We start from the raw sequence: 21,135 nt of genomic DNA, 5'->3' as shown, positions 1-21,135 counted from the left end.
TAACACGTTCGTTGGAATAGAGGAAGTGGAGGAATTGACAAAGATTTCCTAAAATGAGGCAAAAGCTGAAAAAGGGTCTACTTCCTCAAAAGGAGAAAAAGGGAAGGAATTAAATGCATACATAGAGTTATTCTTCTTTGGGCTACTTAGTATTCAGCTAAAGAAAAAAACCTAAGTGCTAGAACAAATCAAACATCTGTAAATTTATGGAAGCACTAAGTTACAGAAAGCGCAGAAGATCGAACATGGAAAAATTATCTTTTATAAGAAGGTGGACACAAAGCCTGGCACAAAGAGTAACCCACTGGATGTATGCTGAATAGAAAAAGCATAGTATTTAACTAGCTAAGGAGTGGACTTTAAGGAACATCGGTAAGTTTTGGTGGGAAAAAGAGTCAGCCCAGGTTGTTACATGGTATCTTGTAAACAAAATAACTAATTGTTCTATTACACATTGTTGCTTGAAAACTGTTGGAAATACCCCTGAAACAAATAATACATAATATGTTAATAATAAATAAATGCGTAAATAAATAATAAAAATAATAAATAAAACTTTTGGGAAGAGGGTCTGTGTCAATAGAGACCAAAATGTAAGTAAGTGATATCACTACAGGAAATAATTTTCTTACCAAAACAATGTATGTAAAAGCCAGACACATAAGAAAGAGACACTTCAGTGGGATCATTTTGTTTTCTGTTTGCACTGAGCAGTCAAAATTATATTCAAAGTCATGAAATTGTCACAATACCCTTGGTAGAGTCCCCAATAATAATAAAACAACAACAGCAAAACTATCATCATTGACATTAAGCAATATGTATATTAACTTGTTTAATTCTTAACAATAATTTTATATAGTACGTGCTTGCATTATCTCCATTCTACAAATAAAGGGACAGATGATGGGAAAAATGAGAACTCAACAAGACTTAAGTCATAAGATTTTAAGGATCTGGAAATTACATTTTTTTTCCTCTGAAAGAAATGCAATCTTTTCATGTTTTTTCTTTAACCCATCTTCTCTTTCCTTTGCTTTTAATTCTTACCCCTTTCTCTATGGTACTGAAAGAGCTGCGGACCAAAATGTCCAGAAGTTGTCTAAGCAGCACTTTTGCTGTAATTACTTAAATCTTCCACAAATTTATTTAAAAGATAGACATTTGGATTGGCCGTAATTTCTTCTCTCAAATCCTTTCATTGCCTTTGTATTCTAATTCAGCTGGGATGCAGGCTCACATTGACATTAAAAACTGTGCGAAGAAAACCAGGAATCCTAAGAAACTAACTCGTGACCAGAGGCGTCACATGAAGAGGTGGGAATACTTCATTGCTGCGGAGGAAGTCATCTGGGACTATGCACCTGTAATACCAGTGAATATGGACAAGTGAGTTCTGGGGTTCTTACCACTGGGTGAAGGTTCAGGGGTCTTAGAAGCATGGGGTGAAATGCCATGAGTTGACTGCTCTCAGGGGTATACATGCATTGGTTTCAGCTCTCTTTGTCCAAATCAATCTGGAATTACTCTAAACTCCCCATGGGAACTCAGCAGCATGAGAGTAGGAACAGTAGTAGTAGTAGTAGTAGTAGTAACAATAATAGTAGTAGTAGTAGTAGCAGCAGCAGCAGCAACAGTAGTAGTAGTAACAGTAGTAACAGTAGGAGGAGGAGGAGGAGGAGGAGTAACAATAGTAGTAGTAGTAGTAACAATAATAGTAGTAGCAGTAGCAGCAGCAGCAACAGCAGTAGTAGTAGTAACAGTAGTAACAGTAGGAGTAGTAGTAGCAGCAGCAGCAACAGTCTTACTAGTAATAGCACTACCCACTTTTTGGATGCTTGCTATTGCCAAGCACCATGTGAAACATTTACTATGAGTTTTACTTTAACTCTCCAAGTTAGAAACAGCTTTTATTTTATTCTGTAGATTAGAAAAGATGTCAGAGAGAGTAAGAGATTTGGAAATTCAAATAACCTTAACACTTGAAAAATATTCAAGTTCACTCACAATAAGAGAAGTGCAAATTAAACTCCACTGAGACATTATTTTCCAGCTCACAGACTCACAAAACCTGCTGACATAATCTGTTGGCTAGGCTGTAGGAGAAAGTGCTATCATACATTGTTAGTGGGACAATAAGCTGATGCAGCCAGTCAAGAGGACGATTCGACAATAGGTATCGCCATTACAAACACACGTGCTCACAGTGATAAATGCGTGTGTCCTCGGACCCAGCAGTTGTACTCTGGGAATTTGCTATGTAGGTGTATCGTTCACATATGAAGTGATGTATGTACTGGATATTTACTGCTACACTGTGAGTAGTGGCAATGGTTTGAAAACAACCTGAAATGTCCTTCAGTAGGAAATGAATTTAACAAATTATAACACATCCATATGATGGACTACTATGCATCTGTTTTCAAAAAAGGATGTAAACACTCCCTATATACTAGTATAAAAAGTTCTCCAAGTTATGTTATTAGATTAAGAGGTCAAGAGAAGTAAAAATGGCAGAAGAGGAGGTCCCCTGTCCATATTCCTCCACAGCAAGAGTAATTTGACAGCTATCCACAAACAAAAGTACTTCTGTGACAGCTTTGGGATCCAGGTAGATTTGAGAAATTGCAAGACCTTCCTAAAAGAAGCCAAGACCAAGGAAGGATATTTTGAGAAGGCACGTCATGCTTAGATGGTACATTCACTGATGGTGCTCCCAGCTACAAACTTGGAAGCAACCTTGTCCCATTATGGATTCAGCTACTGCCCCACTTGACCTTGGTCTTGACACCAGCATCATTAGCCAAAGGACCCGGAAGTCACACCTGACCATGACCCTGAAGGGTGGCCTACAGAACTTGGATGGTGTATGGATCTTAAAGTGGCCCTGTAACCAGCTCCAGCCCTGGAATAGTCCTGCCAGCTCAGGGACTTTCAGGAAATCCCACCCATCCATGCCCCAGGAGGCTGGTCTGCAGACCTCGGTCCCACTGCAAATCTTGAAGCATCACTGTAACCCAGCTCCAGCTCTCCCAACTGCGGTCTTGCCCACCAAGGGATATACCCAATGACCTGATGGGAACCTTCTCAAGGACCAGATGGGAGCCACACCCATCAAAAAACCTAATAACAGCACTGCCATTTCCAGACTCCACTATAAACCTTGAAATAAGCCACTATCCCAGCACTAGCTCTACTGACCAAGGTCCTAGAGACAGTCGTATCTGCCCAGAGACTAGACAGGATCCATGCCCGCCTGACCCCCTGGTAAAAGGCCCACTAACCACAGATGCCACTCTAGGTTCAGAAGCAGCCACATGACCTGGTTCCAGCTTCACTCAGCTGTGATCACAGAGGCAATCCCAGCAGCCCAGAGACTTGACAGGAGAAGGTCTTTACCTGACAAAATCAGTCAGTAAAGACCAGAAGAAGGTGTTTACTCCTTCAAATGTACATGAATACAAGGCTACACGAATCACAAAAAATCAGGCAAAAATGACACCATCAAAGGAAACTAATAAAGCTCAAATAATCAATGTGAAAGAAATCGAGATCTACAAATTGTCTGACAAAAATTCAAAAACAATTATCTTAAGTGAGGGACAAGAGGACAGGTAGGCAAAGAAATGAAATCAGGGGGACGCCTGGGTGGCTCAGTGGGTTAAAGCCTCTGCCTTCGGCTCAGGTCATGATCCCAGGGTCCTGGGATTGAGCCCCGCATCGGGCTCTCTGCTCAGCGGGGAGCCTGCTTCCTCCTCTCTCTGTGCCTGCCTCTCTGCCTACTTGTGTTCTCTGTCTGTCAAATAAATAAATAAAATCTTAAAAAAAAAAGAAAGAAAGAAATGAAATCAGGAAAACAATGCATGAATAAAATAAGTGTAACAAATAAATAAAAACCATAAAAAATAACCAGAGAACCTGGAACTGAAGGATATAATGACAGAATTTTAAAAATTCAGTAGAGAACTTCAGTAGCAGACTTGATCATGCAGAAGAAAGATTCAGCAAACTCAAAAATAGGTAATTTAAAATTATTCAGTTATAACGACAAAAAACGAGGTGGAGAATGGAAAAGAATAAAGCAAGCTCACATGACTTATATTTACCGCCAATATATGCATTATGAGAGCCCAAAAGAAGAATTAATGAAGGGGTAGAAAGCTTATACAAAGATAATGACTACAAATGGGATTCTTGATCTTGGAGTTGTGAGTTCAAGCCTCACGTTGGGTGCAGAGATTAGTTAAAAATAAAACCTTAAAAAAATAATAAATTTTTTTAAATCAGCAAAGAATCTAAATTGACATTTTTCCAAAGAAGACATACAATTGGAAAATAGATATGTGAAAAGGTGTTCAACATCACTAGTTGTTAGGGAAATACAAATCATATCCACAATGAGATTATCACCTCACACCTGTGAGGAAGGCTACTACAAAAAAGTGGTAACCAGGGTTGGTGAGGGTGTGAAGAAAATGGAACTCTGTACAGTGTTGGTAAGAATATAAATTGGTACGATCATTATGGAAAATAGTGAGAAGGCTCCTCCAAAAATTAAAAATAGAAGTACTGTATGATCCAGCAATTCCACTTCTGAATTCTATCCAAGGGAAATGAAGTCAATATCTTAAAGAGGTATCTGCATTCCATGTCCACGGCAGCATTATTCACAATGGCTAAGATATGGAAACAACCTGAGCATCTGTTGATGGATGGATGGATAAAGAAAATATTACACACACGCAGGAATATTACTCAGTCTTAAAAAGGAAGAAAGCCTGCCATTCAAGACAATGTGGATGAACCTGTAGAAGATCGTGCTAAGACACGTTCCAGACACAAAATGACAAATGCTGCATGAGGTGATGAAAGTGTTAATTAGCATAACTGTGTTAATCACATATACACATACATAAATCATCATGTTATACTTCTCAAATATATACAGCTGTCAAAATCACCTCAATGAGGCTGGGGAAATGCAAAAAAAAAAGTCAAGGTTCCTTTTCTTAAAGGGATGAGGGTATAAGAATATTTATATTTGCAAGTAACATTTCCATATTTATGCATAAAAATGCTCTGGAATGATACATATGAAATTAATGCAAGTGAATATCTAGAAAATACAGGGAAGGTCAGGGAGGTGGGGTTGATGGGAAAAATAGGTGAGTGAGAGCTTTCTTCTGTAATCAAAATCATTTGAATGTATTTGACTGAGAAAAAGAGCAAAAAGGGAACTTCCTCCAGATTATATAATACTATTTGATGGAACTGAATAAGATTCCAGGGCTCTGGCAATAGTGTATGCCTTTTATTGTGCAAAATATATGCAGAAAATGAGTAAATTCTATCACAGAACTTCTGTTTTCGCAAATTAAGGCAATAAAGAGGACCAAAAGGAAAAGTGGTTCTTGTTGCAGACCCAAGTCTTGTATCGAGTTGCTACAGAAGATGAGTGGAGATGGTTGCTTTTTAGTTGGCACTTGGATTGGATGGCTGATAGGAGGGTAAGCCCAACAGCACAGAACTCTAACTAATGAAGATAGTCAAAGCTTCCAAGTGTGGGGCATAACTTTTAGAGATCAAGAAATATCTGGGAAGTCAATAAAGTTACCATAAATTAAGTCATAACAAAGACTTGAGAAAAATTCACAGTACATCCTCTCCTTTCTTTTGGATAGACATTTTCCCAGAGACGTCTAAGGTCTTTATAGTGACCAGAGTGACAGGAAGTTCTAAGTAGCTGTTTTTAACCAGGCCTGCAACTTTGTCAGTGTTGCAGGAGACAAAGGTTTCTGGTTTTCCAGCTAAAGAGCAGATATTGGGACTTTGCAAACCACATTATGAATTTATTTCTAGAAAACTAGCATTTTTAGCTAATCCAAGAGCAGAACTTCTAAACACAAGGAGTTTCAAAATCGTAAGGGGTCTTTACTTGAGCAGATGGTTTAATTTTTCTAAAAATTCATTTCACTTTAAGAAAATACAGATCTCTGCATTTGGATAATTTCTCAAACCAAATTGGAAAACATTATAAGAAGGTTGTCTACAAACAGTATCAAGATGAATCTTTCACTAAACGTATGGAGAGTGATAATATCAAAGAAGACGGGATCTTGGGCCCGATTATCAGAGCCCAGGTCAGAGACACACTCAAAGTAAGTAACAGAAAAATAGAACCGTGGGAGAAATTAAATGGAAAAGACAGTTTATAAGCACTGGTTCTTTGTAGTAAAAAGAAAAATATGTCCATGTAGTTTTTAATTCAAATGCAACTTTAGTTTCTATGTAGTATTTGCCCTGATTTATAGCCTACCTCATAATACAAAGAATCTGCGACAATTTACCAAATTATAAAGGAATTAAACAAAGAGCCAATGTAATTGAGGTGAAGTGTGATATGGGGACAAAGAAAATATAGCCATGGGTAAGTATACACATGCCATGTGCTGCCTTTTTTTTTTTTAATATTTCTCACTTAATCTTTTTTTTTAATTCTTTTATTAACATAGACTGTATTATTTGTTTCAGGGGCACAGGTCTGTGATTTGTCAGACTTATACAATTCACAGCACACCGTATGCTTCTATAAGGTTTCCTACAAGTTTCGTCCAAAGTTTTCTAGCATCCACGTAAAATATGTCAGGGCAAGATTCACAGAAGTCATAAACAAAACATAATTCCCCTTGATACTGAGACCAGTTTCCCCCATGGATCCTTAAAAAGAGGATGCTGTATAATACAGCGGGTAGAGTCTGTGATAGCATCCCTAAAACTGGTTTAATAAATAAGTTGCTGGGACCCCTGGGTGGCTCAGTCGGTTGAGCATCTGACTCTAGACTTTGTCTCAGGTCCTGATCTCAGAGTCCTGAGATGGAGCCCTGCCTCTAGCTACATGCTCCGCCGGGGGGTCTGCTCGAGATCCTCTCTCCCCCTCTGCCTCTCCTGCACCACATGTCCACTCTCTCTCTCTCTCTGAAATGCATAAATAAATCTTAAGTAAATGAATGAGTGAATCAGTCACATAGCTTTGTAAAATAAATGTTTGTCATTATAGCTGAGAACAGAACAGTAAATCCAATTGAGTATAAACAAGTCACCATTGTGCTCTTGGTATGTAGTCCTCCCTTGGCTGGTCTCTGATGGGGATAAATTTAGACATGACTCAAGAGCACCGAGTGTTCTTCAGACAGCTCTCTTTAAAAATGTGTCCCATCATCGTGCTTTTGGTAGGAGCTGGGCAGCAGACGCGTGAAGACTGCCAACGCTGGCAAGGTTCTAGAATGCAGGTCGGGCAAGGTTCTAGAATGCAGGTCGTCTACAGAGTAAGGAGGATCCAAATGCTCAGGCAGTCAACCAATGGAAGGCGAGAGAAGGTTCTCGCTTGAAGATTAAGGAGCATGGCTGGGGCCCCTGAGTAGATACTGCTCCTCCCTTCACCCCTTTGTCCGCACACAGGGCATTTTTGCTGTTACACTCCCTACAGACGAGAGCGCAGCCCTTCTCTGTGCTTCTCCCCTTCCCACATTTCTGAGCTCGCCCATCCTTTTTCCGTGCTTTCTAGCGGTGTGACTCTGCCTCGCCGGCCATCTGTGTGCCCCTCAGAAAGGGACACCGAGGACAGTGTCCCAGGGGATCTGCCAGGTGGAGGGCATCGCGGTCTAAAGAGAAGGAGCAGAGCTGAAGGCGCACGCGGTCGAACCCAGAGGAGGGGCAGGGACCCGGGGTCGGACTGGGAAGGGCGCTATGTTGTGGGAAGAACGCCACTTGGAAGGGCAGACGTCTCTCTCCGGCTGCCCCTCTCCACGGGGTGGAGCAGTCTGGAAGTTCGCGCGGCGGCAGCAGAGGTTGCGGCCCAGGCAAGCGCACAGGCCCCGGCCCCGCCGAGTCGGTTCTCGCGGCCGGACCGAGGCCCGGAGTCATGGGTCTGGGTTGCCTTCCAGATCGTGTTCAAGAACATGGCCAGCCGCGTCTACAGCATTTATCCGCACGGAGTGACCTTCTCTCCGCACGAAGACGAGGCCAACGCGTCCCTGGCTTCAGGTGCGGACGGGGTCGGCCGAGGGCAGCCGCGCCTCTGCCCGCCCGCTCTCCCGGCCCTGCCCGGGCTCGGCGACACAGCCCGAGCGGTCCGGTGGCGGTCGCTCCCGCGCGGTGCCCCCCGCCCTGTTCACCTGCTGGTCCCCGGGGCCGCCACCCGCGGCGCGATCGCGGCCTCTCCGGGGCGTCCGGCCGGGCTCCGGGCTCCCGAGGGCGGGTCGGTTCTGGCCAGAGCTCCGGCTCGCGGCCCCGCGAGGTCCTCCGAAACGGGACGGTCCGCCTGTCTCCTTCCAGGCAACACGACCATGGTCAGGGCCGTCCGACCCGGGGAGACGCACACGTACAAGTGGAACATCCTGGAGTCCGACGAGCCCACAGAGCACGACGCGCAGTGCCTGACGAGGCCCTATTACAGCCACGTGGACGTCACCAGGGACATCGCGTCCGGCCTCATCGGCCTCCTGCTCATTTGCAAGAGCCGCTCCCTGGACAAACGAGGCATTCAGGTATCCTGTCCGCGGACCGACCCTGCAGAAACCCCAGGGCTTGTTCGGGCTGGAGCAGATCCGGTCTCCGGGCTCAGTGACGGGGTTTCGCCTTCTAGAGAACAGAACACTATGCGGCCCTCTCTAACGCGAATGGGACAACGTGTATTCCTTTGTTTGTTGTTTGTTTGTTCGTTTTTGTTTTTGCTTGTCTATTTTCATCTAGATTCTCACTCTAGAGGGCAGTTCTGCAACGTGACACCATATTTTGTTGTAGTTTGAAATTCCAGGTCTTCTGTATGTCATCAGCAAGCCACTTAGCTCTCTTAATTTCTTCCTTTTATTAAATGGGTAGTACCCTCCTAAAATTTTTTTTTACAGGGCTGTTTTGGGGCTCAGCGAGATGCCACCTGGTAAAAGTGTAAAGCGCTCTGCCAATCCTTGTTCTCTTTAGAGACCTGGACCAGGGAGAAATAAACGGAGAATACTTTGGAGACATAAAATCTGGTGAAGCTGGACCCAGACAATGGTCCCTCTCTAGTGAGACTAAATTATAGACACAAAAGTGAACAAAGACACGGATCTTCATTGGAAAATAATAGTCTCATGCTATTAACTTAAAATTCTGATCAGGCTAAGCTATAATCAAAGAAGTTCATCCTAAGGCATACACAATAAATAAATGTCTGGAAAAATCAGAAATGGACCTTTGGAAGACCTTAATTTATTGAGCGAGGAAAGGAAACAGGTAGGGAGAGGTAGAAAGCGTTCCTATTGCAACCTTCTGTTTTCTCCTTGCAACTATGTGGAGCATGTCTAGTCAGTCATCCGGGTGGACAGGTGTCCACTCACAGAGATAAAACAGAATTATAACTGCCATGAGGAGATAGACTTTTTCTATTAGGATGTTTTAGTCTCTGAATTTTCTGATCTGCTCTGTTTGTCTTTGCATATTACCTTTGGCTCTAACAAAGGCTGTACAAAATGGGCTGTCATAAATGCCAGACTTGGGGGCTGCGGTGGCCCCAAGACTGTGCCTCTTTGGTTTCCGAGAACCCAGTGCTGTGGGTCCTCTGCTGGGACATTGATCACGGAACAGGGCACGTTTCCCCTCCAGAGGGCAGCAGACATCGAGCAGCAGGCCGTGTTTGCGGTGTTTGATGAGAACAAGAGCTGGTACATTGAGGACAACATCAACAAGTTCTGTGAAAATCCCGACAAGGTGAAACGGGACGACCCCAAGTTTTACGAATCAAACATCATGAGCAGTAAGTCCCGTCACTACTTTTGTCCATCAGTTTTTCCCTCCCATGCTTGAAGGATGACTGTGCATGAAGGCAGAGGCATGGGTTAGAATTCACTCGCCACCCAGACATTTGGGGACGAAGTTACTGGGGAATACTAGAGCAGCCGTCCTATGACCAGAGGCTAAAAGCTGTTTCTTCTTAGGAAGTCTTCTTGGCCTCAAGCTCCAAATGTGCGTGTGCGTTTACACACATGCTCTGGGCTCCTCCGCTCTGGAGGAACAGGGTGAGGGCGGGGTGTTGAGGAAGGGGCTCCAGGCCTTTGTCAGTGGTATGTGGGGTTTTAGACTGCATACAAGCTGAACGGGCTCCGTGGCCGGAGCAAAAGACAAAGTAAGTAATCCGAAACCAGGTGGTCACATCAAATGGAGGCAAAATGCAGATGGGGAGCCAGAGTCTTAAAAAGCCAATTCATGAAGAGGTTTGAAGTGAGAGGTAGGAAGTTCAGAGCAGAAGGAATTCCCTGAGCCAAAGTTCCAGCATTTGCTGTGGTTTTCAGAGCCGGCGCCTAAAGCCACTGCTGTGAGAAGTCTGAGAGAAATGGCACTGAGCCTGCTAAAAGCAAACTTTGCCACGGGGGTCAAGGTTCCCACCACTGTTCCTCAGAGTCAAGAGCCATTATGATCACTTTCTCTGATATGAATGATGGAATTCTCAGAACAGACAGGTGTCCTGAAAATAATTCCAAACAGGGAGTTACTCCACTTTCTTTGCATAATTTCATTTTGGGCAGTGAATCTGTCATAGTTTTAGGCTAATGTTACCCATTAGAAATTCTGCATGAGCCACAAATATAATTTTAAAATTTCTAGTAACCATATGAAAACTTAAAGTGAGCTATATCCCAAATATTAGCATTTCAACATATAATCGCTATAAAAATGGATGAGATTGGCTTTCTTTATTTCGCACTAGGTCTCTGAAATCTGGTGTGTATTTTATACTTACAGCACATCTCAATCCAGATTATCCACATTTCAACTGCTCAATAGCCACTTGTAGTCAGCGCCCACTGTATCAGACAGGACAGCTATAGACCATTTAGAAGAGCCTCCCAAATGAAATACAAACTAAAAACATATTATGTCATTAAGTGCTCCCTGGTGCCAGGCATCACTTTAGTATCCGGGCTAGAGTGGTGGCACAGGCAGAGGTGGGCCCTGTGATTTAGCACCATGCTTAGAACCTAAATAAATAAAGATACTGCCTTTGAAAAATAATAAAAATGTGTGAACTTAATACTTGATTGAAAACTATAGATTATCTCAATGTTAAGAGGATGTAATTAAAGCTGCAAAATGTGCTAAATCTGCCTGCCTGTGAGGGACACTATCTCTTACTCACTAATCAATGTGTCAAGGTGAATTGCTTATATTATGCTTTCCTTCCAGGTAGACTCATTCTAGATAATATTGTAAGTTGAGGTTTAGACCATCTTTAAAAGCAGAATGTGGAAAACAGAATTTGATACACACTTGACCAATGAATGAGTAAGTCAACGGGAATGAAAGGCTTTGTCTTTCTCCTGATACTTCTCCCTTGGCTAACGTAGGGAAAATAAGTTCTCATTTGGGAAGTCTGAGTTTGATGTAGTCACATGTTAGACAGGCTGGTGATGCTTATCGTAATCACTGCTTTGCTACAACCAAGTTAATATTGGGACATTAATCGAGGGTATCATTCAACACATGTCCTTTTGTTGGCGGAGGCTTCATGTTAATGGATTTTCCTCCTTCAGCGATCAATGGCTATGTCCCTGAGAGTATACCCACACTCGGATTCTGCTATGATGACACCGTCCAGTGGCACTTTTGCAGTGTGGGAACCCAGGATGACATTTTGACCATTCACTTCACCGGGCACTCATTCATCTATGGAAAGAGACACGAGGACACCTTGACCCTTTTCCCCATGCGTGGGGAATCTGTGACGGTCACCATGGATAATGTTGGTAAGAGCCTGGACACTCCGAGAGGAACCTCTGATCTATTAAGGTCTGCTACAGCTTCCCAAGCTACCATAGTTCCTCAGTTTATCTTTCCGGTCCCATACAGACTTTCCTTTCAGTACTTCTCATGATTTCTCTTTGGGGAATTAATTACTTAAATGGACCCAGTCCTTTCATGTGGGCTCCATTCATCCTTCTCTGCGCTAAGTGAGAAGGGAAGACGCAACAGCAAAAAGATAAGGCGTGACTTTGAGGAGGAGGCATGAACGTTCAGCCACAAAAGAGTGTTCTTTGATCAAAATGGCCTTTTCCATTTCTAGGGCTAGCCACACCACTGTGGGTTAGTTAGTAATCAGATACAGTACCTCGGAGGGTGGGGTTTGGAGCTCCTCGGATGTGCTCGGGGACTCAGTGTCTGTGTAACCTTGGACAAGTTCCTTGACCTCACTGAGCTTCCCATATTCATCTCCAAAACACAATCACACTTTACAGGGTTGCTTTGACCGTGAATTGTCATATGTACCAAATGCCTAGCGCTCAGCAGACACTCAACAAGTGTAACTGTTGGAGACTCCCCGGGACATCTGTATGTCAGGAAATAATGCCATTTCAAAGAGATTCAAAATTGCCTTCGAACCACCTGCGTCATTCATTGCTTAGAAATACATCTTACATCATCCGCCCCGTCAGTCCAATTTTCAAACGAGATGTGCAACCAACAAGATGTTTATGATAGCTAAAGCCTACTTTATTTTTTAACTTTTTCCTTTTTAAATATATTCTAAAACAGTGACTCTTAAACTATCTGTGCTAAGAGTTTTCTCCCTCACTGACCAGTACTTTCAGTCTGTATTGTTATATGAGATAAGGGCACTGATCACATACCACATTGGGTGCATAGCAATGTCAGTTTGCTGAACAGTTTCCTAAGCACCTTACACCTAACTTCTCTCCTTATGTGACTACAGATGATCAGCAGTTCTCAGATCAGTGGTGACCCACAGACCACACTTGTTAACCCCCACCTGAAGTTTGTTGAAAATTGTCTGCCACAATGGGTCCTAGGGTTTTTGTATCTTTTTCTGGGATTAGAGCTGTTTTCTCTGTCTCTCTTCTATAGGAACTTGGATGTTAACGACAATAAATTCCAATCCAAGAAACAAAAACCTAAGGTTGAGATTCAGGGATGTTAAATGTATCCGGGATGATTACGAAGACTCGTATGAGATTATCTACGGACCTCCCGCATCTACAGCCATGACTACACGGAAAATGCGTGATTCTTCAGAAAACATGGGTGAAGAGGTTGATGATGACGATGATTACCAGAACAGCTTGGCTTCATGGCTGGGAATTAGGTCATTCAGAAATTCATCACTTAATCAGGAGGAAGAGGAGTTTAATCTTACTGCCCTAGCTCTGGAGAACAATTCTGAATTCATTCCTCCTGATACAGCTCTTAGTTCAAATTCTTCTTCCCTAAGTAACATTAGCAGGTTTACTGTCTATAACTTTGCAAAACCTCAGAAAACTCTTCCTCACCCAGCAGCCACCATGGCTGGCCGCTCTCTGGGACACATTGGCTTAGACAAGAACTCAGCTCTCAACCGTTCGACAGCAGAACATTCCAGCCCTTATTCTGAAGACTCTGTAGAGGATCCTCTACAGCCAGACATCACAGAGATAAGCCTACTTCCATTTGATGCAGAAGGATTCAGGGGTCAAGAACATGCTAAGCATAAGGGATCCAAGAAAGGAAGCGAGCACACAGCGAAACATAGGTTCTCCCAAGTGGAATTTTCAGCACAAAAAACTGGGAGATACTTAAGCCAAGGCAATTCTTCTCCTTCCAGAATGGGATCCTGGGAAGACCTTCCCAGTGATCCGTTACTCTTAAAACAAAAGAATCCATCCAAGGTTGTGAATGGGAAGTGGCATGTGGTGTCTGAGAAAGGTAGTTATGAAATCGTTCCAGATGCTGATGAAGACATGGCTGTTGATAAGCTGCTGGACAGCCCCCGGAATGCCTCAAGGACTTGGGGAGAAAACATCCCTCTCATAAAAAAGCACAGAAAGCAGAGTGGCCACCCCAGATTTTCTGGAATTAGAAATAAATCTCTCCAAGTAAAACAGGACAGAGGAAACAGTGGATTGAAGAAAATCCCTTTTTTCATTAAAACACGAAAAAAGAAAAAAGAAGTGAAGTTTGCACACCATATTCCTCTATCTCCAAGGGGCTTCCACCCTCTAAGAGAAAAGGCCAATACCACATTTTCGGACAGGAGACTTGATCATTCATTGTTACCCCATAAATCTGATGAAACATCTTTTCCCACAGACCTCAATCAGACATTCCCCTCTGTGAATCTGAGCCTGTTAGCCTCACTTCCTGACCATAATCACAATGCCCCAAATGACACCAGTCAGATGAGCTCCCCTTTAGATCTTTATCAGGCAATACCCCCAGAAGAATACTATCAGGCATTTCCTATTGGAGAGTCCGATCAAATACACTCCACTACAGACTCTAGCCATACATCTCCTCCAGAGTCTGGCCAGATGCTCGACTATGACCTAAGAAAAAAGCCGTTCCCTACTGACATTGATCAAGTGTTCCCTTCTTTGGAACCTGAAGCCTGGCAGGCAACTCTCTCTGCAGATCTCAGTCAACTAACCATTTCCCCGGATCTTGACCATACAACCTTTTCTCCAGACCTCAGCCAGACAACCCTGTCCCCAGACCTCAGCAAGACAACCCTTTCCGCAGACTTTGACCATACAGCCTTTTCTCCAGACCTCATCCAGACAACCTTTTCTCCAGACCTCAGCCAGACAAACCTGTCCCCAGACCTCAGCAAGACAACCCTTTCCCCAGACTTCGATCATACAACCTTTTCTCCAGAGCTCATCCAGACAACATTTTCTCCAGACCTTGACCAGGCAACATTTTCTCCAGACCTCAGCCAGACAACACTTTACCCAGACCTTGACCAGACCAGCTTTTCTTCAGACCTCAGCCACACAACACTTTCCCCAGACCTCAGTCAGACACCCTTTTCTCCAGACCTTGACCAGGAGACTCTCTCATCAGACATCAGCCAGACAACCCTTTTTCCAGACCTCGATCAGATGCTCCTTTACCCAGACCTCAACCAGGCAACTCTCTCTCCAAACATTAGTCAAACAGCACTTCCTCCTGATCTAGATACATCACTTCCTCCAGACCTTGATCAGACATCCTACACCTCTGAATCTACTCAGTCATTGCTTCTTCCAGAATTTGGTCAGATTTCCTCTCATCCAGACATTGGTCAGGTGCCATCTCCTACCCTAAATAACACTCTTATGCCAAGAGAACTTAACCCACCAGTCGTAATAGGCCTCAGTGCAAATGATGGAGATTATATTGAGATTATTCCAAGGCAGAAGGAAGAGAGCAGTGAAGAATACACTGCTGAAATTGATTTTGTGGCCTATGATGACCCTTACCAAACTGATACTAGGACAGACATTAACTCCTCCAGAAATCCTGACAGCATTGCAGCGTGGTACCTCCGCAGCAACAGTGGAAACAGAAAATATTATTACATTGCTGCTGAAGAAATATCCTGGGATTATTCAAAATTTGCTCAAAGGTTTGGCCAAATTTTCTCCTTTGATATTCTCATGTTTCCACTACTGCTAAAAAGATTGCTACAGTCCAAGGAAAAAATTCTGGGCAAATTATACTAAGTATAATTTTGGTCCCCTATTACAACTTGTCCTATGCAATTTCCTTTGTCAATTCCAAGGTTAGCTCTCTACATTTGGTGACACTTGGACAATGCAAGAACAATCACTATAAGAATCTATGATAATCGATAGTTAAGGAAGCCCCTCCTCTCTCTTCCGCTCTCACCACACGTGTTCCTACCATGTTTCCTTGCCTGAGTGCAGAATCCAACCTATCCATAGCTATCTGCTAATCAACATGATTTCATTGAAGTTGGCTTCACATCCAAATTTGTGATGTAGAAATCTCCTTTTGCATTTGGTTACCAAAAAATACGTTAAAATTGTTTACTGATCAATATAAAGTATACAGCATCTTGGTGACATTTGATTCAAATTACATGAGATTCCAGTAGCAGAGGCCAAGGATACAAGCCAGTAGAAACAAAAATTAAGTTTATATCTTCAACTGAGGCAGTCATTCAGTGATGATGTACCTTAATTTAAACTTGGGCTTTAATTTGGCTCATAGAACCACTCCTCCAATAACTCTTTAATGAGTGCTTATTCTCTCCTAAGCATTGTGCTAAGTGCTGAGACTCTAAAAGAGAATAATATAAACATACACGACTCCTGCCCTCATAGAACTTGTGTCTAGTTGGGCAGGTGGATATGAATTAAATGCTCCCATAAGTAAGTGTAAAATATAACCAGCTAAAGACCAAGAAGGAAAGGAAGATACCTGCTGATATGAGACTTGAGGAATCTGACCCCGAGGAAGTGGTATTTGAGCTGAGATTGGAAGATGAGTAGAAGTAAACTAGGCAGGAAGTAGAAAGAGGAGAACATTCTAGACAGAAAGGAGGGCATGATGAGGACCTGTGGAAGCAGGAAGCCCTGAAACCTGTAGTTGGAGCTCAGGAAGAAGGTGAGTGGTAAGAAAGCATTTGGCTAGCTCTGCAAAGGCCAGATGCCGCTAGGTTTTGTAGGCCATGGGAAGAATTTTGGTGTTTATCCAAAGAGCAAAACTAAAACTTGAAATTGAAAATTTGAACTTGAAATGAAAGTTAAAACTTCAGAAGTTTGAAGCCATTCCTGGTTTCCTAGAATATATGAGCTCCTTTCCTGGACTCTATTACTTTCATTTTTTAAATGAAGATGTTACACTGAATGGCCCCCAACATACTCTTCGTATTTAACCTTTCGGGATTCTAGTTACTCTTCAACCACGGAGTTGGAGGAGTTTATGCAGTTTTTCAAGTGGCCTAACTACAACAGAGAGTTTCTAAGGGATCCATAGACATTTCTAAGAGTTTTCAGTTCAGTTCCACTTAAGGATAAACACCATCATGAGGGCGACGCTGTATTCTGGGAGGACAATAGAGAGAAAGAAGAGAGGGAGGGACAAGGGGCAAAGCTTAGCTGCAGATTCCCAGGGACACAGCATGGTGACCATGCTTGAACAGTCTACATATAGTACAATATAGCTTTTCCAAAAGCTAATGGGTACAGTAAAAGCCAAAAGCCAAAGGATAATCAGAGTAAGCAAGCACAGTGCATGGTATGGCTTACAGAAATTATTTCATTAATCTGGTGCTGGCATTTCCATATTAGAACTCAGTTAGTTTAAAACACATTTTTGGCGCACCTGGGTGGCTCAGTTGATGAAGCTTCCAACTCTTGATTTCAGCTCAGGTCATGATCTCAGGGTTGTGAGATTGAGCCCCACATTGGGCTCCATGTTGGACATGGAGCCTGCTTAAGATTCTCTCTCTCCTTCTCCCTCTGCTCTTCCTACCCCCCCAATAAGAATAAAACTTATTTTCCCATGACTTTCTATTTAAATGTAGCACCCATTGCTATATGAGAATAAATAGTTTATCTAGGGATTTCGAAGAGAGGCTCTGAAGGAGTAAGATTTAGGGCCTTTCCAAAGTGGAAAGGGATGGAACCAGTTTCTTCAAAATCCTATATACCATTCCAGACATGCAAGCCAAGTGTATGGTAATCAGAGCTGCTTTGCTTGCTCCCAAGTACTCTGTAAAACTCTGTTACGCTTGAGGTCTGGAAGGATGGGGTCGGTGGGGTAAGAAGCGGGAAGGAAGACAGAATAGGATCCTCTATTGGCGGCTCACAGTGCGTGACGGACGTAGTGCATGACGTTTCCACAGGCCTGGGGCATGGAGGAGTCAGTGAGAGAATACGATGTGCTCTGGCCACAGACTGAACTAGTGAACTACACAAGGAATAACAGGATTTTTAAAAAGGAAATGAGAGAAAAATGGCTACTTTCAGAGTATAAAACTCCCAGCCACCTAGTGACCTTCACAGGGGTGACCGTTGACACCTGACAGCCCCAAGCCCTGGCTGCTTCTGATACTGAAATCTGCTAGGTGACTATGTGGTTATATTTGTTCATTCACTGATGTGTTACATAAAAATCTATCAAGTCCCTACTGTGTGCTGGATAACTTGTTAGATACTAGAAATGAAAGAGTGAGCAGATTAGGCATGATTCCTGACTTCATGGTGTTTTCACTCTAGTATTAGAGTCAGATTCTAATAGATAATCTCACAAGTAAATGACATATTAAAAAAAAAACAAAGAAACAAATAAATAAGATAATTTACTATATATACACTAGAGAAATTTAAGAGTACTCCAGGAATATACTGTATATGCTATAGCAATACTATAGAAACTTATGGAATCATGTAGACAGATTTGACCTATAAAGTTTTATAGGAAGATTTACCTAAGAAATGATATGTGAGCGGGGATCTGAAGGATATTTATTGGCTTAAGTTTTTACTCATTTATATTCTCATTCATTTGTTCCTCGAGTACTAATTAAATAGCCATGCTAGATACTATACTCAGAAGCAGGGATAATTCCCCCAATTCTTTGAATGGTCTTTCATTTGTTCCTTTAAACAAATACTATTCTTAATATTATTTCAGTGAAGATGTTGATGATGATCCAGAGAACACCATATACAAGAAAGTCGTCTTTCGGAAGTACCTTGATAGCACTTTTACCAAACGTGATCCTTTGGGGGAGTATGAAGAGCATCTCGGCATTCTTGGTCCTATTATTAGAGCTGAAGTGGATGATGTCATCCAAGTAAGTCATCTCGTGAACATTGCTAAGATCGTCACAGAAATTTCCACAAGCACCAAAGGCTTTGTAACAGTGGAAGGGGCAGGAGGGCTATGGGTAATTTATTTTCCAAAGTTAACAAATAATTACACTTCTTTTCAGAGACTGTTTGCCAAGTGATTTGATAATCTTAAAAGAAATGATCTAAAAAAAAAAAAAGGGAAAGAAAAAAAATGATCTCGTGATTTTATTTCTTCCTCTGCGGAGCTCCTGTTTCTTCCATAAGGGCCAATTCTGTTTTCCCCCAAGAAACCTTCTGCTGCACGTTCAGCCAAATTGCTCCTTTCGGACATTCTGTCTAACCCCATTCATACTTTGGTTATGGCCTTTTGGTCCCAGGTCTTTAATGTCAGTCTCCACGTGCTGCTGCCTCTTCACCAAGGTTGGAGACTTACTGTGAGCGAGACCCAGAGCTCATTCATCTTCAGATCTGCAGTACCTGCTGTGGTCATGTCACACGTGCCAAACACTTCTGCTTTACAGCCTAAGAACAAACATATTTTGGTGTTCTTTGGGTAAACTGCAGGGGCCCTATCTCACAGGATGTTGTAAAGATTAGATGAAGTAATATATGGTTACTTTGTACTTGTAGGCAGTTAACATATCTCACTGTATATACACGTAGGTCTAATTTAATCTGCTTGGATGTATAATACTGACTTTTTTTAATTTGGATTTTTGTTGGACTTAGTACATTTGTGGGTCATTCTTTCTTCTAGGTTCGTTTCAAAAATTTAGCATCCAGACCATATTCTCTTCATGCCCACGGGCTTTCCTACGAAAAGTCATCAGAGGGAAAGACTTACGAAGATGACTCTCCTGAGTGGTTCAAGGAAGATAATGCTGTTCAGCCAAATAGCAGTTACACGTACGTATGGCACGCCACCACCCGATCCGGACCGGAGAGTCCCGGCTCTGCCTGCCGGGCCTGGGCTTACTACTCAGCAGTGAACCCGGTAGGTACATCCGTTGAAAGTTTTTGTCACTCGCCTCACCTTATAACCTGAGTCCACCAGATGGAAGGGTCAAGATGATGTCTCCTTAAATGTCTTGCTTTCCATGACGAATTTGTAAGGGTTCTGGTCAACAGTCTGTGGCAACTTGTCTTCAGAGGACCGTGAGAGAGAAGCATGTGCTCCGTGGAGAGGAGGGAGGGCTATGGAAATGGTTGAGCCCAGGCAGAGTGACTACTTTGCAGAGGAAGACATGTTTTTACAATTTCCTTGTGCAAGTAATAGCTTTGTTTTGCTCTTTCTTTATGAAAGAGCAGCAAAGCCAAGATGCCTTCATCTTGGGTGGGCTTGCTAGAGAGAAAGTGCAGACTTCGATTTCAGTTCCTATCCTGTCACTTACTAGGGGGGCCTGGGAAAGTTACTTGACCTCTCTCAACCTCAGTTTCTAAAGTTAAAAAATGAGGAAACAGTGGATAGCACACAATAGGCACTTGGTAATGTATATTTAATAAGTGAGCTTATTTTTAATTTATAGGAGTGTTATCTGAATTAAATAAGATACTACCAGCAAAATATTTGCTATAATAGTAGATGCTCAATAAATACTAATTATAATGGCATTGATACTGTCATTGATATTATCATTACTGCCATGCTGAGATCAAGGACGAATCAGAGGAAGGGACTATGAGTGCCACAGGATCCCATGATCAGAGATACCCAGGCTTACTGAGCTCTTCATTTATAAACTTCAAACTCAGAGCTCCTGAGGTTTCCTTTTCTACATAATCAGTGATTGTCAGAAGAGCAAAGGAAATCCTGAGAAAGAGAAAATCTGTGCATTTTCCTCCTACTGTCTTCCAGGAAAAAGACATCCATTCTGGCTTGATAGGTCCCCTTCTGATCTGTGAAAAAGGAGTCCTTGATAAGAGCAACACGCCCATGGATATGAGAGAATTCATCTTACTTTTTATGATCTTTGATGAAAAGAAGAGCTGGTACTATGAAAAAAAGACCCAGTCCCCCAGGCCTTGGAGACTTGCATCTTCAGAAGTCAAAAACTCCCATGAGTTTCATGGTATTTTCCTCTGACTTTGATCCAGTCTCCGAACTGAATCACACTGGGTGACTCTAGGTCTTCATAAGATTAGACAGGACGTGCTTCTGAGGAATCAGGAGTCTTGACCCGCACCATGTCCTTAAATAGCTGCGGGCTGCTGTCCCCCGGCAGGTGGCGGGCACATGGAGGAGCTAGAGAAGGTCTGAAAGCTAACATGGGAGCTACTTTGAGAACATACCCAACCCACCCACCCACCAACCAAAAGCCAGTGTGCACACGCGTGCACACATGTACACACACTCACATATGTTTCACGGAGCAGAGAGCAGATGAAGCCCGAGAGCCCAAGACATTTACGCTGGGAAAGGGAACAGAGGAGCTCTCATAGGAATGAGAGAACAAGCAGGGACCTCGGTCATCCGCATTCCCAGATTTGCGCGGAGCTCTCTCTGAATTTAGGAGGCCCCGGGAGG

At 42.8% G+C, this 21,135-nt stretch overlaps 1 protein-coding gene across 2 annotated transcripts in view; it reads left to right on the top strand.

The window, feature by feature from the left end:
- F5 (coagulation factor V) overlaps positions 1-21,135 on the top strand; it is a 67,915-nt gene that overhangs the window by 31,848 nt on the left and 14,932 nt on the right. For both annotated transcript variants that reach the window (XR_004279979.1, XM_032317457.1), the window contains exons 7-16: positions 1,224-1,389; positions 5,981-6,158; positions 7,944-8,043; positions 8,335-8,546; positions 9,643-9,793; positions 11,568-11,780; positions 12,898-15,412; positions 18,451-18,613; positions 19,369-19,605; positions 20,467-20,680. Coding sequence is in view for 1 of the 2 variants with exons in the window: in XM_032317457.1 (XP_032173348.1) it covers positions 1,224-1,389; positions 5,981-6,158; positions 7,944-8,043; positions 8,335-8,546; positions 9,643-9,793; positions 11,568-11,780; positions 12,898-15,412; positions 18,451-18,613; positions 19,369-19,605; positions 20,467-20,680 (4,149 nt within the window). In the remaining variant the exon portion in view is untranslated. The remainder of the gene's footprint in view (positions 1-1,223; positions 1,390-5,980; positions 6,159-7,943; positions 8,044-8,334; positions 8,547-9,642; positions 9,794-11,567; positions 11,781-12,897; positions 15,413-18,450; positions 18,614-19,368; positions 19,606-20,466; positions 20,681-21,135) is intronic.

The sequence above is a fragment of the Mustela erminea genome, chromosome 17, assembly GCF_009829155.1.
Source record: "Mustela erminea isolate mMusErm1 chromosome 17, mMusErm1.Pri, whole genome shotgun sequence".
Taxonomy (NCBI): Eukaryota; Metazoa; Chordata; class Mammalia; order Carnivora; family Mustelidae; genus Mustela; species Mustela erminea.
Note: the sequence above shows the minus strand (reverse complement) of the source record. Positions and strands in the feature narration are given on the sequence as shown.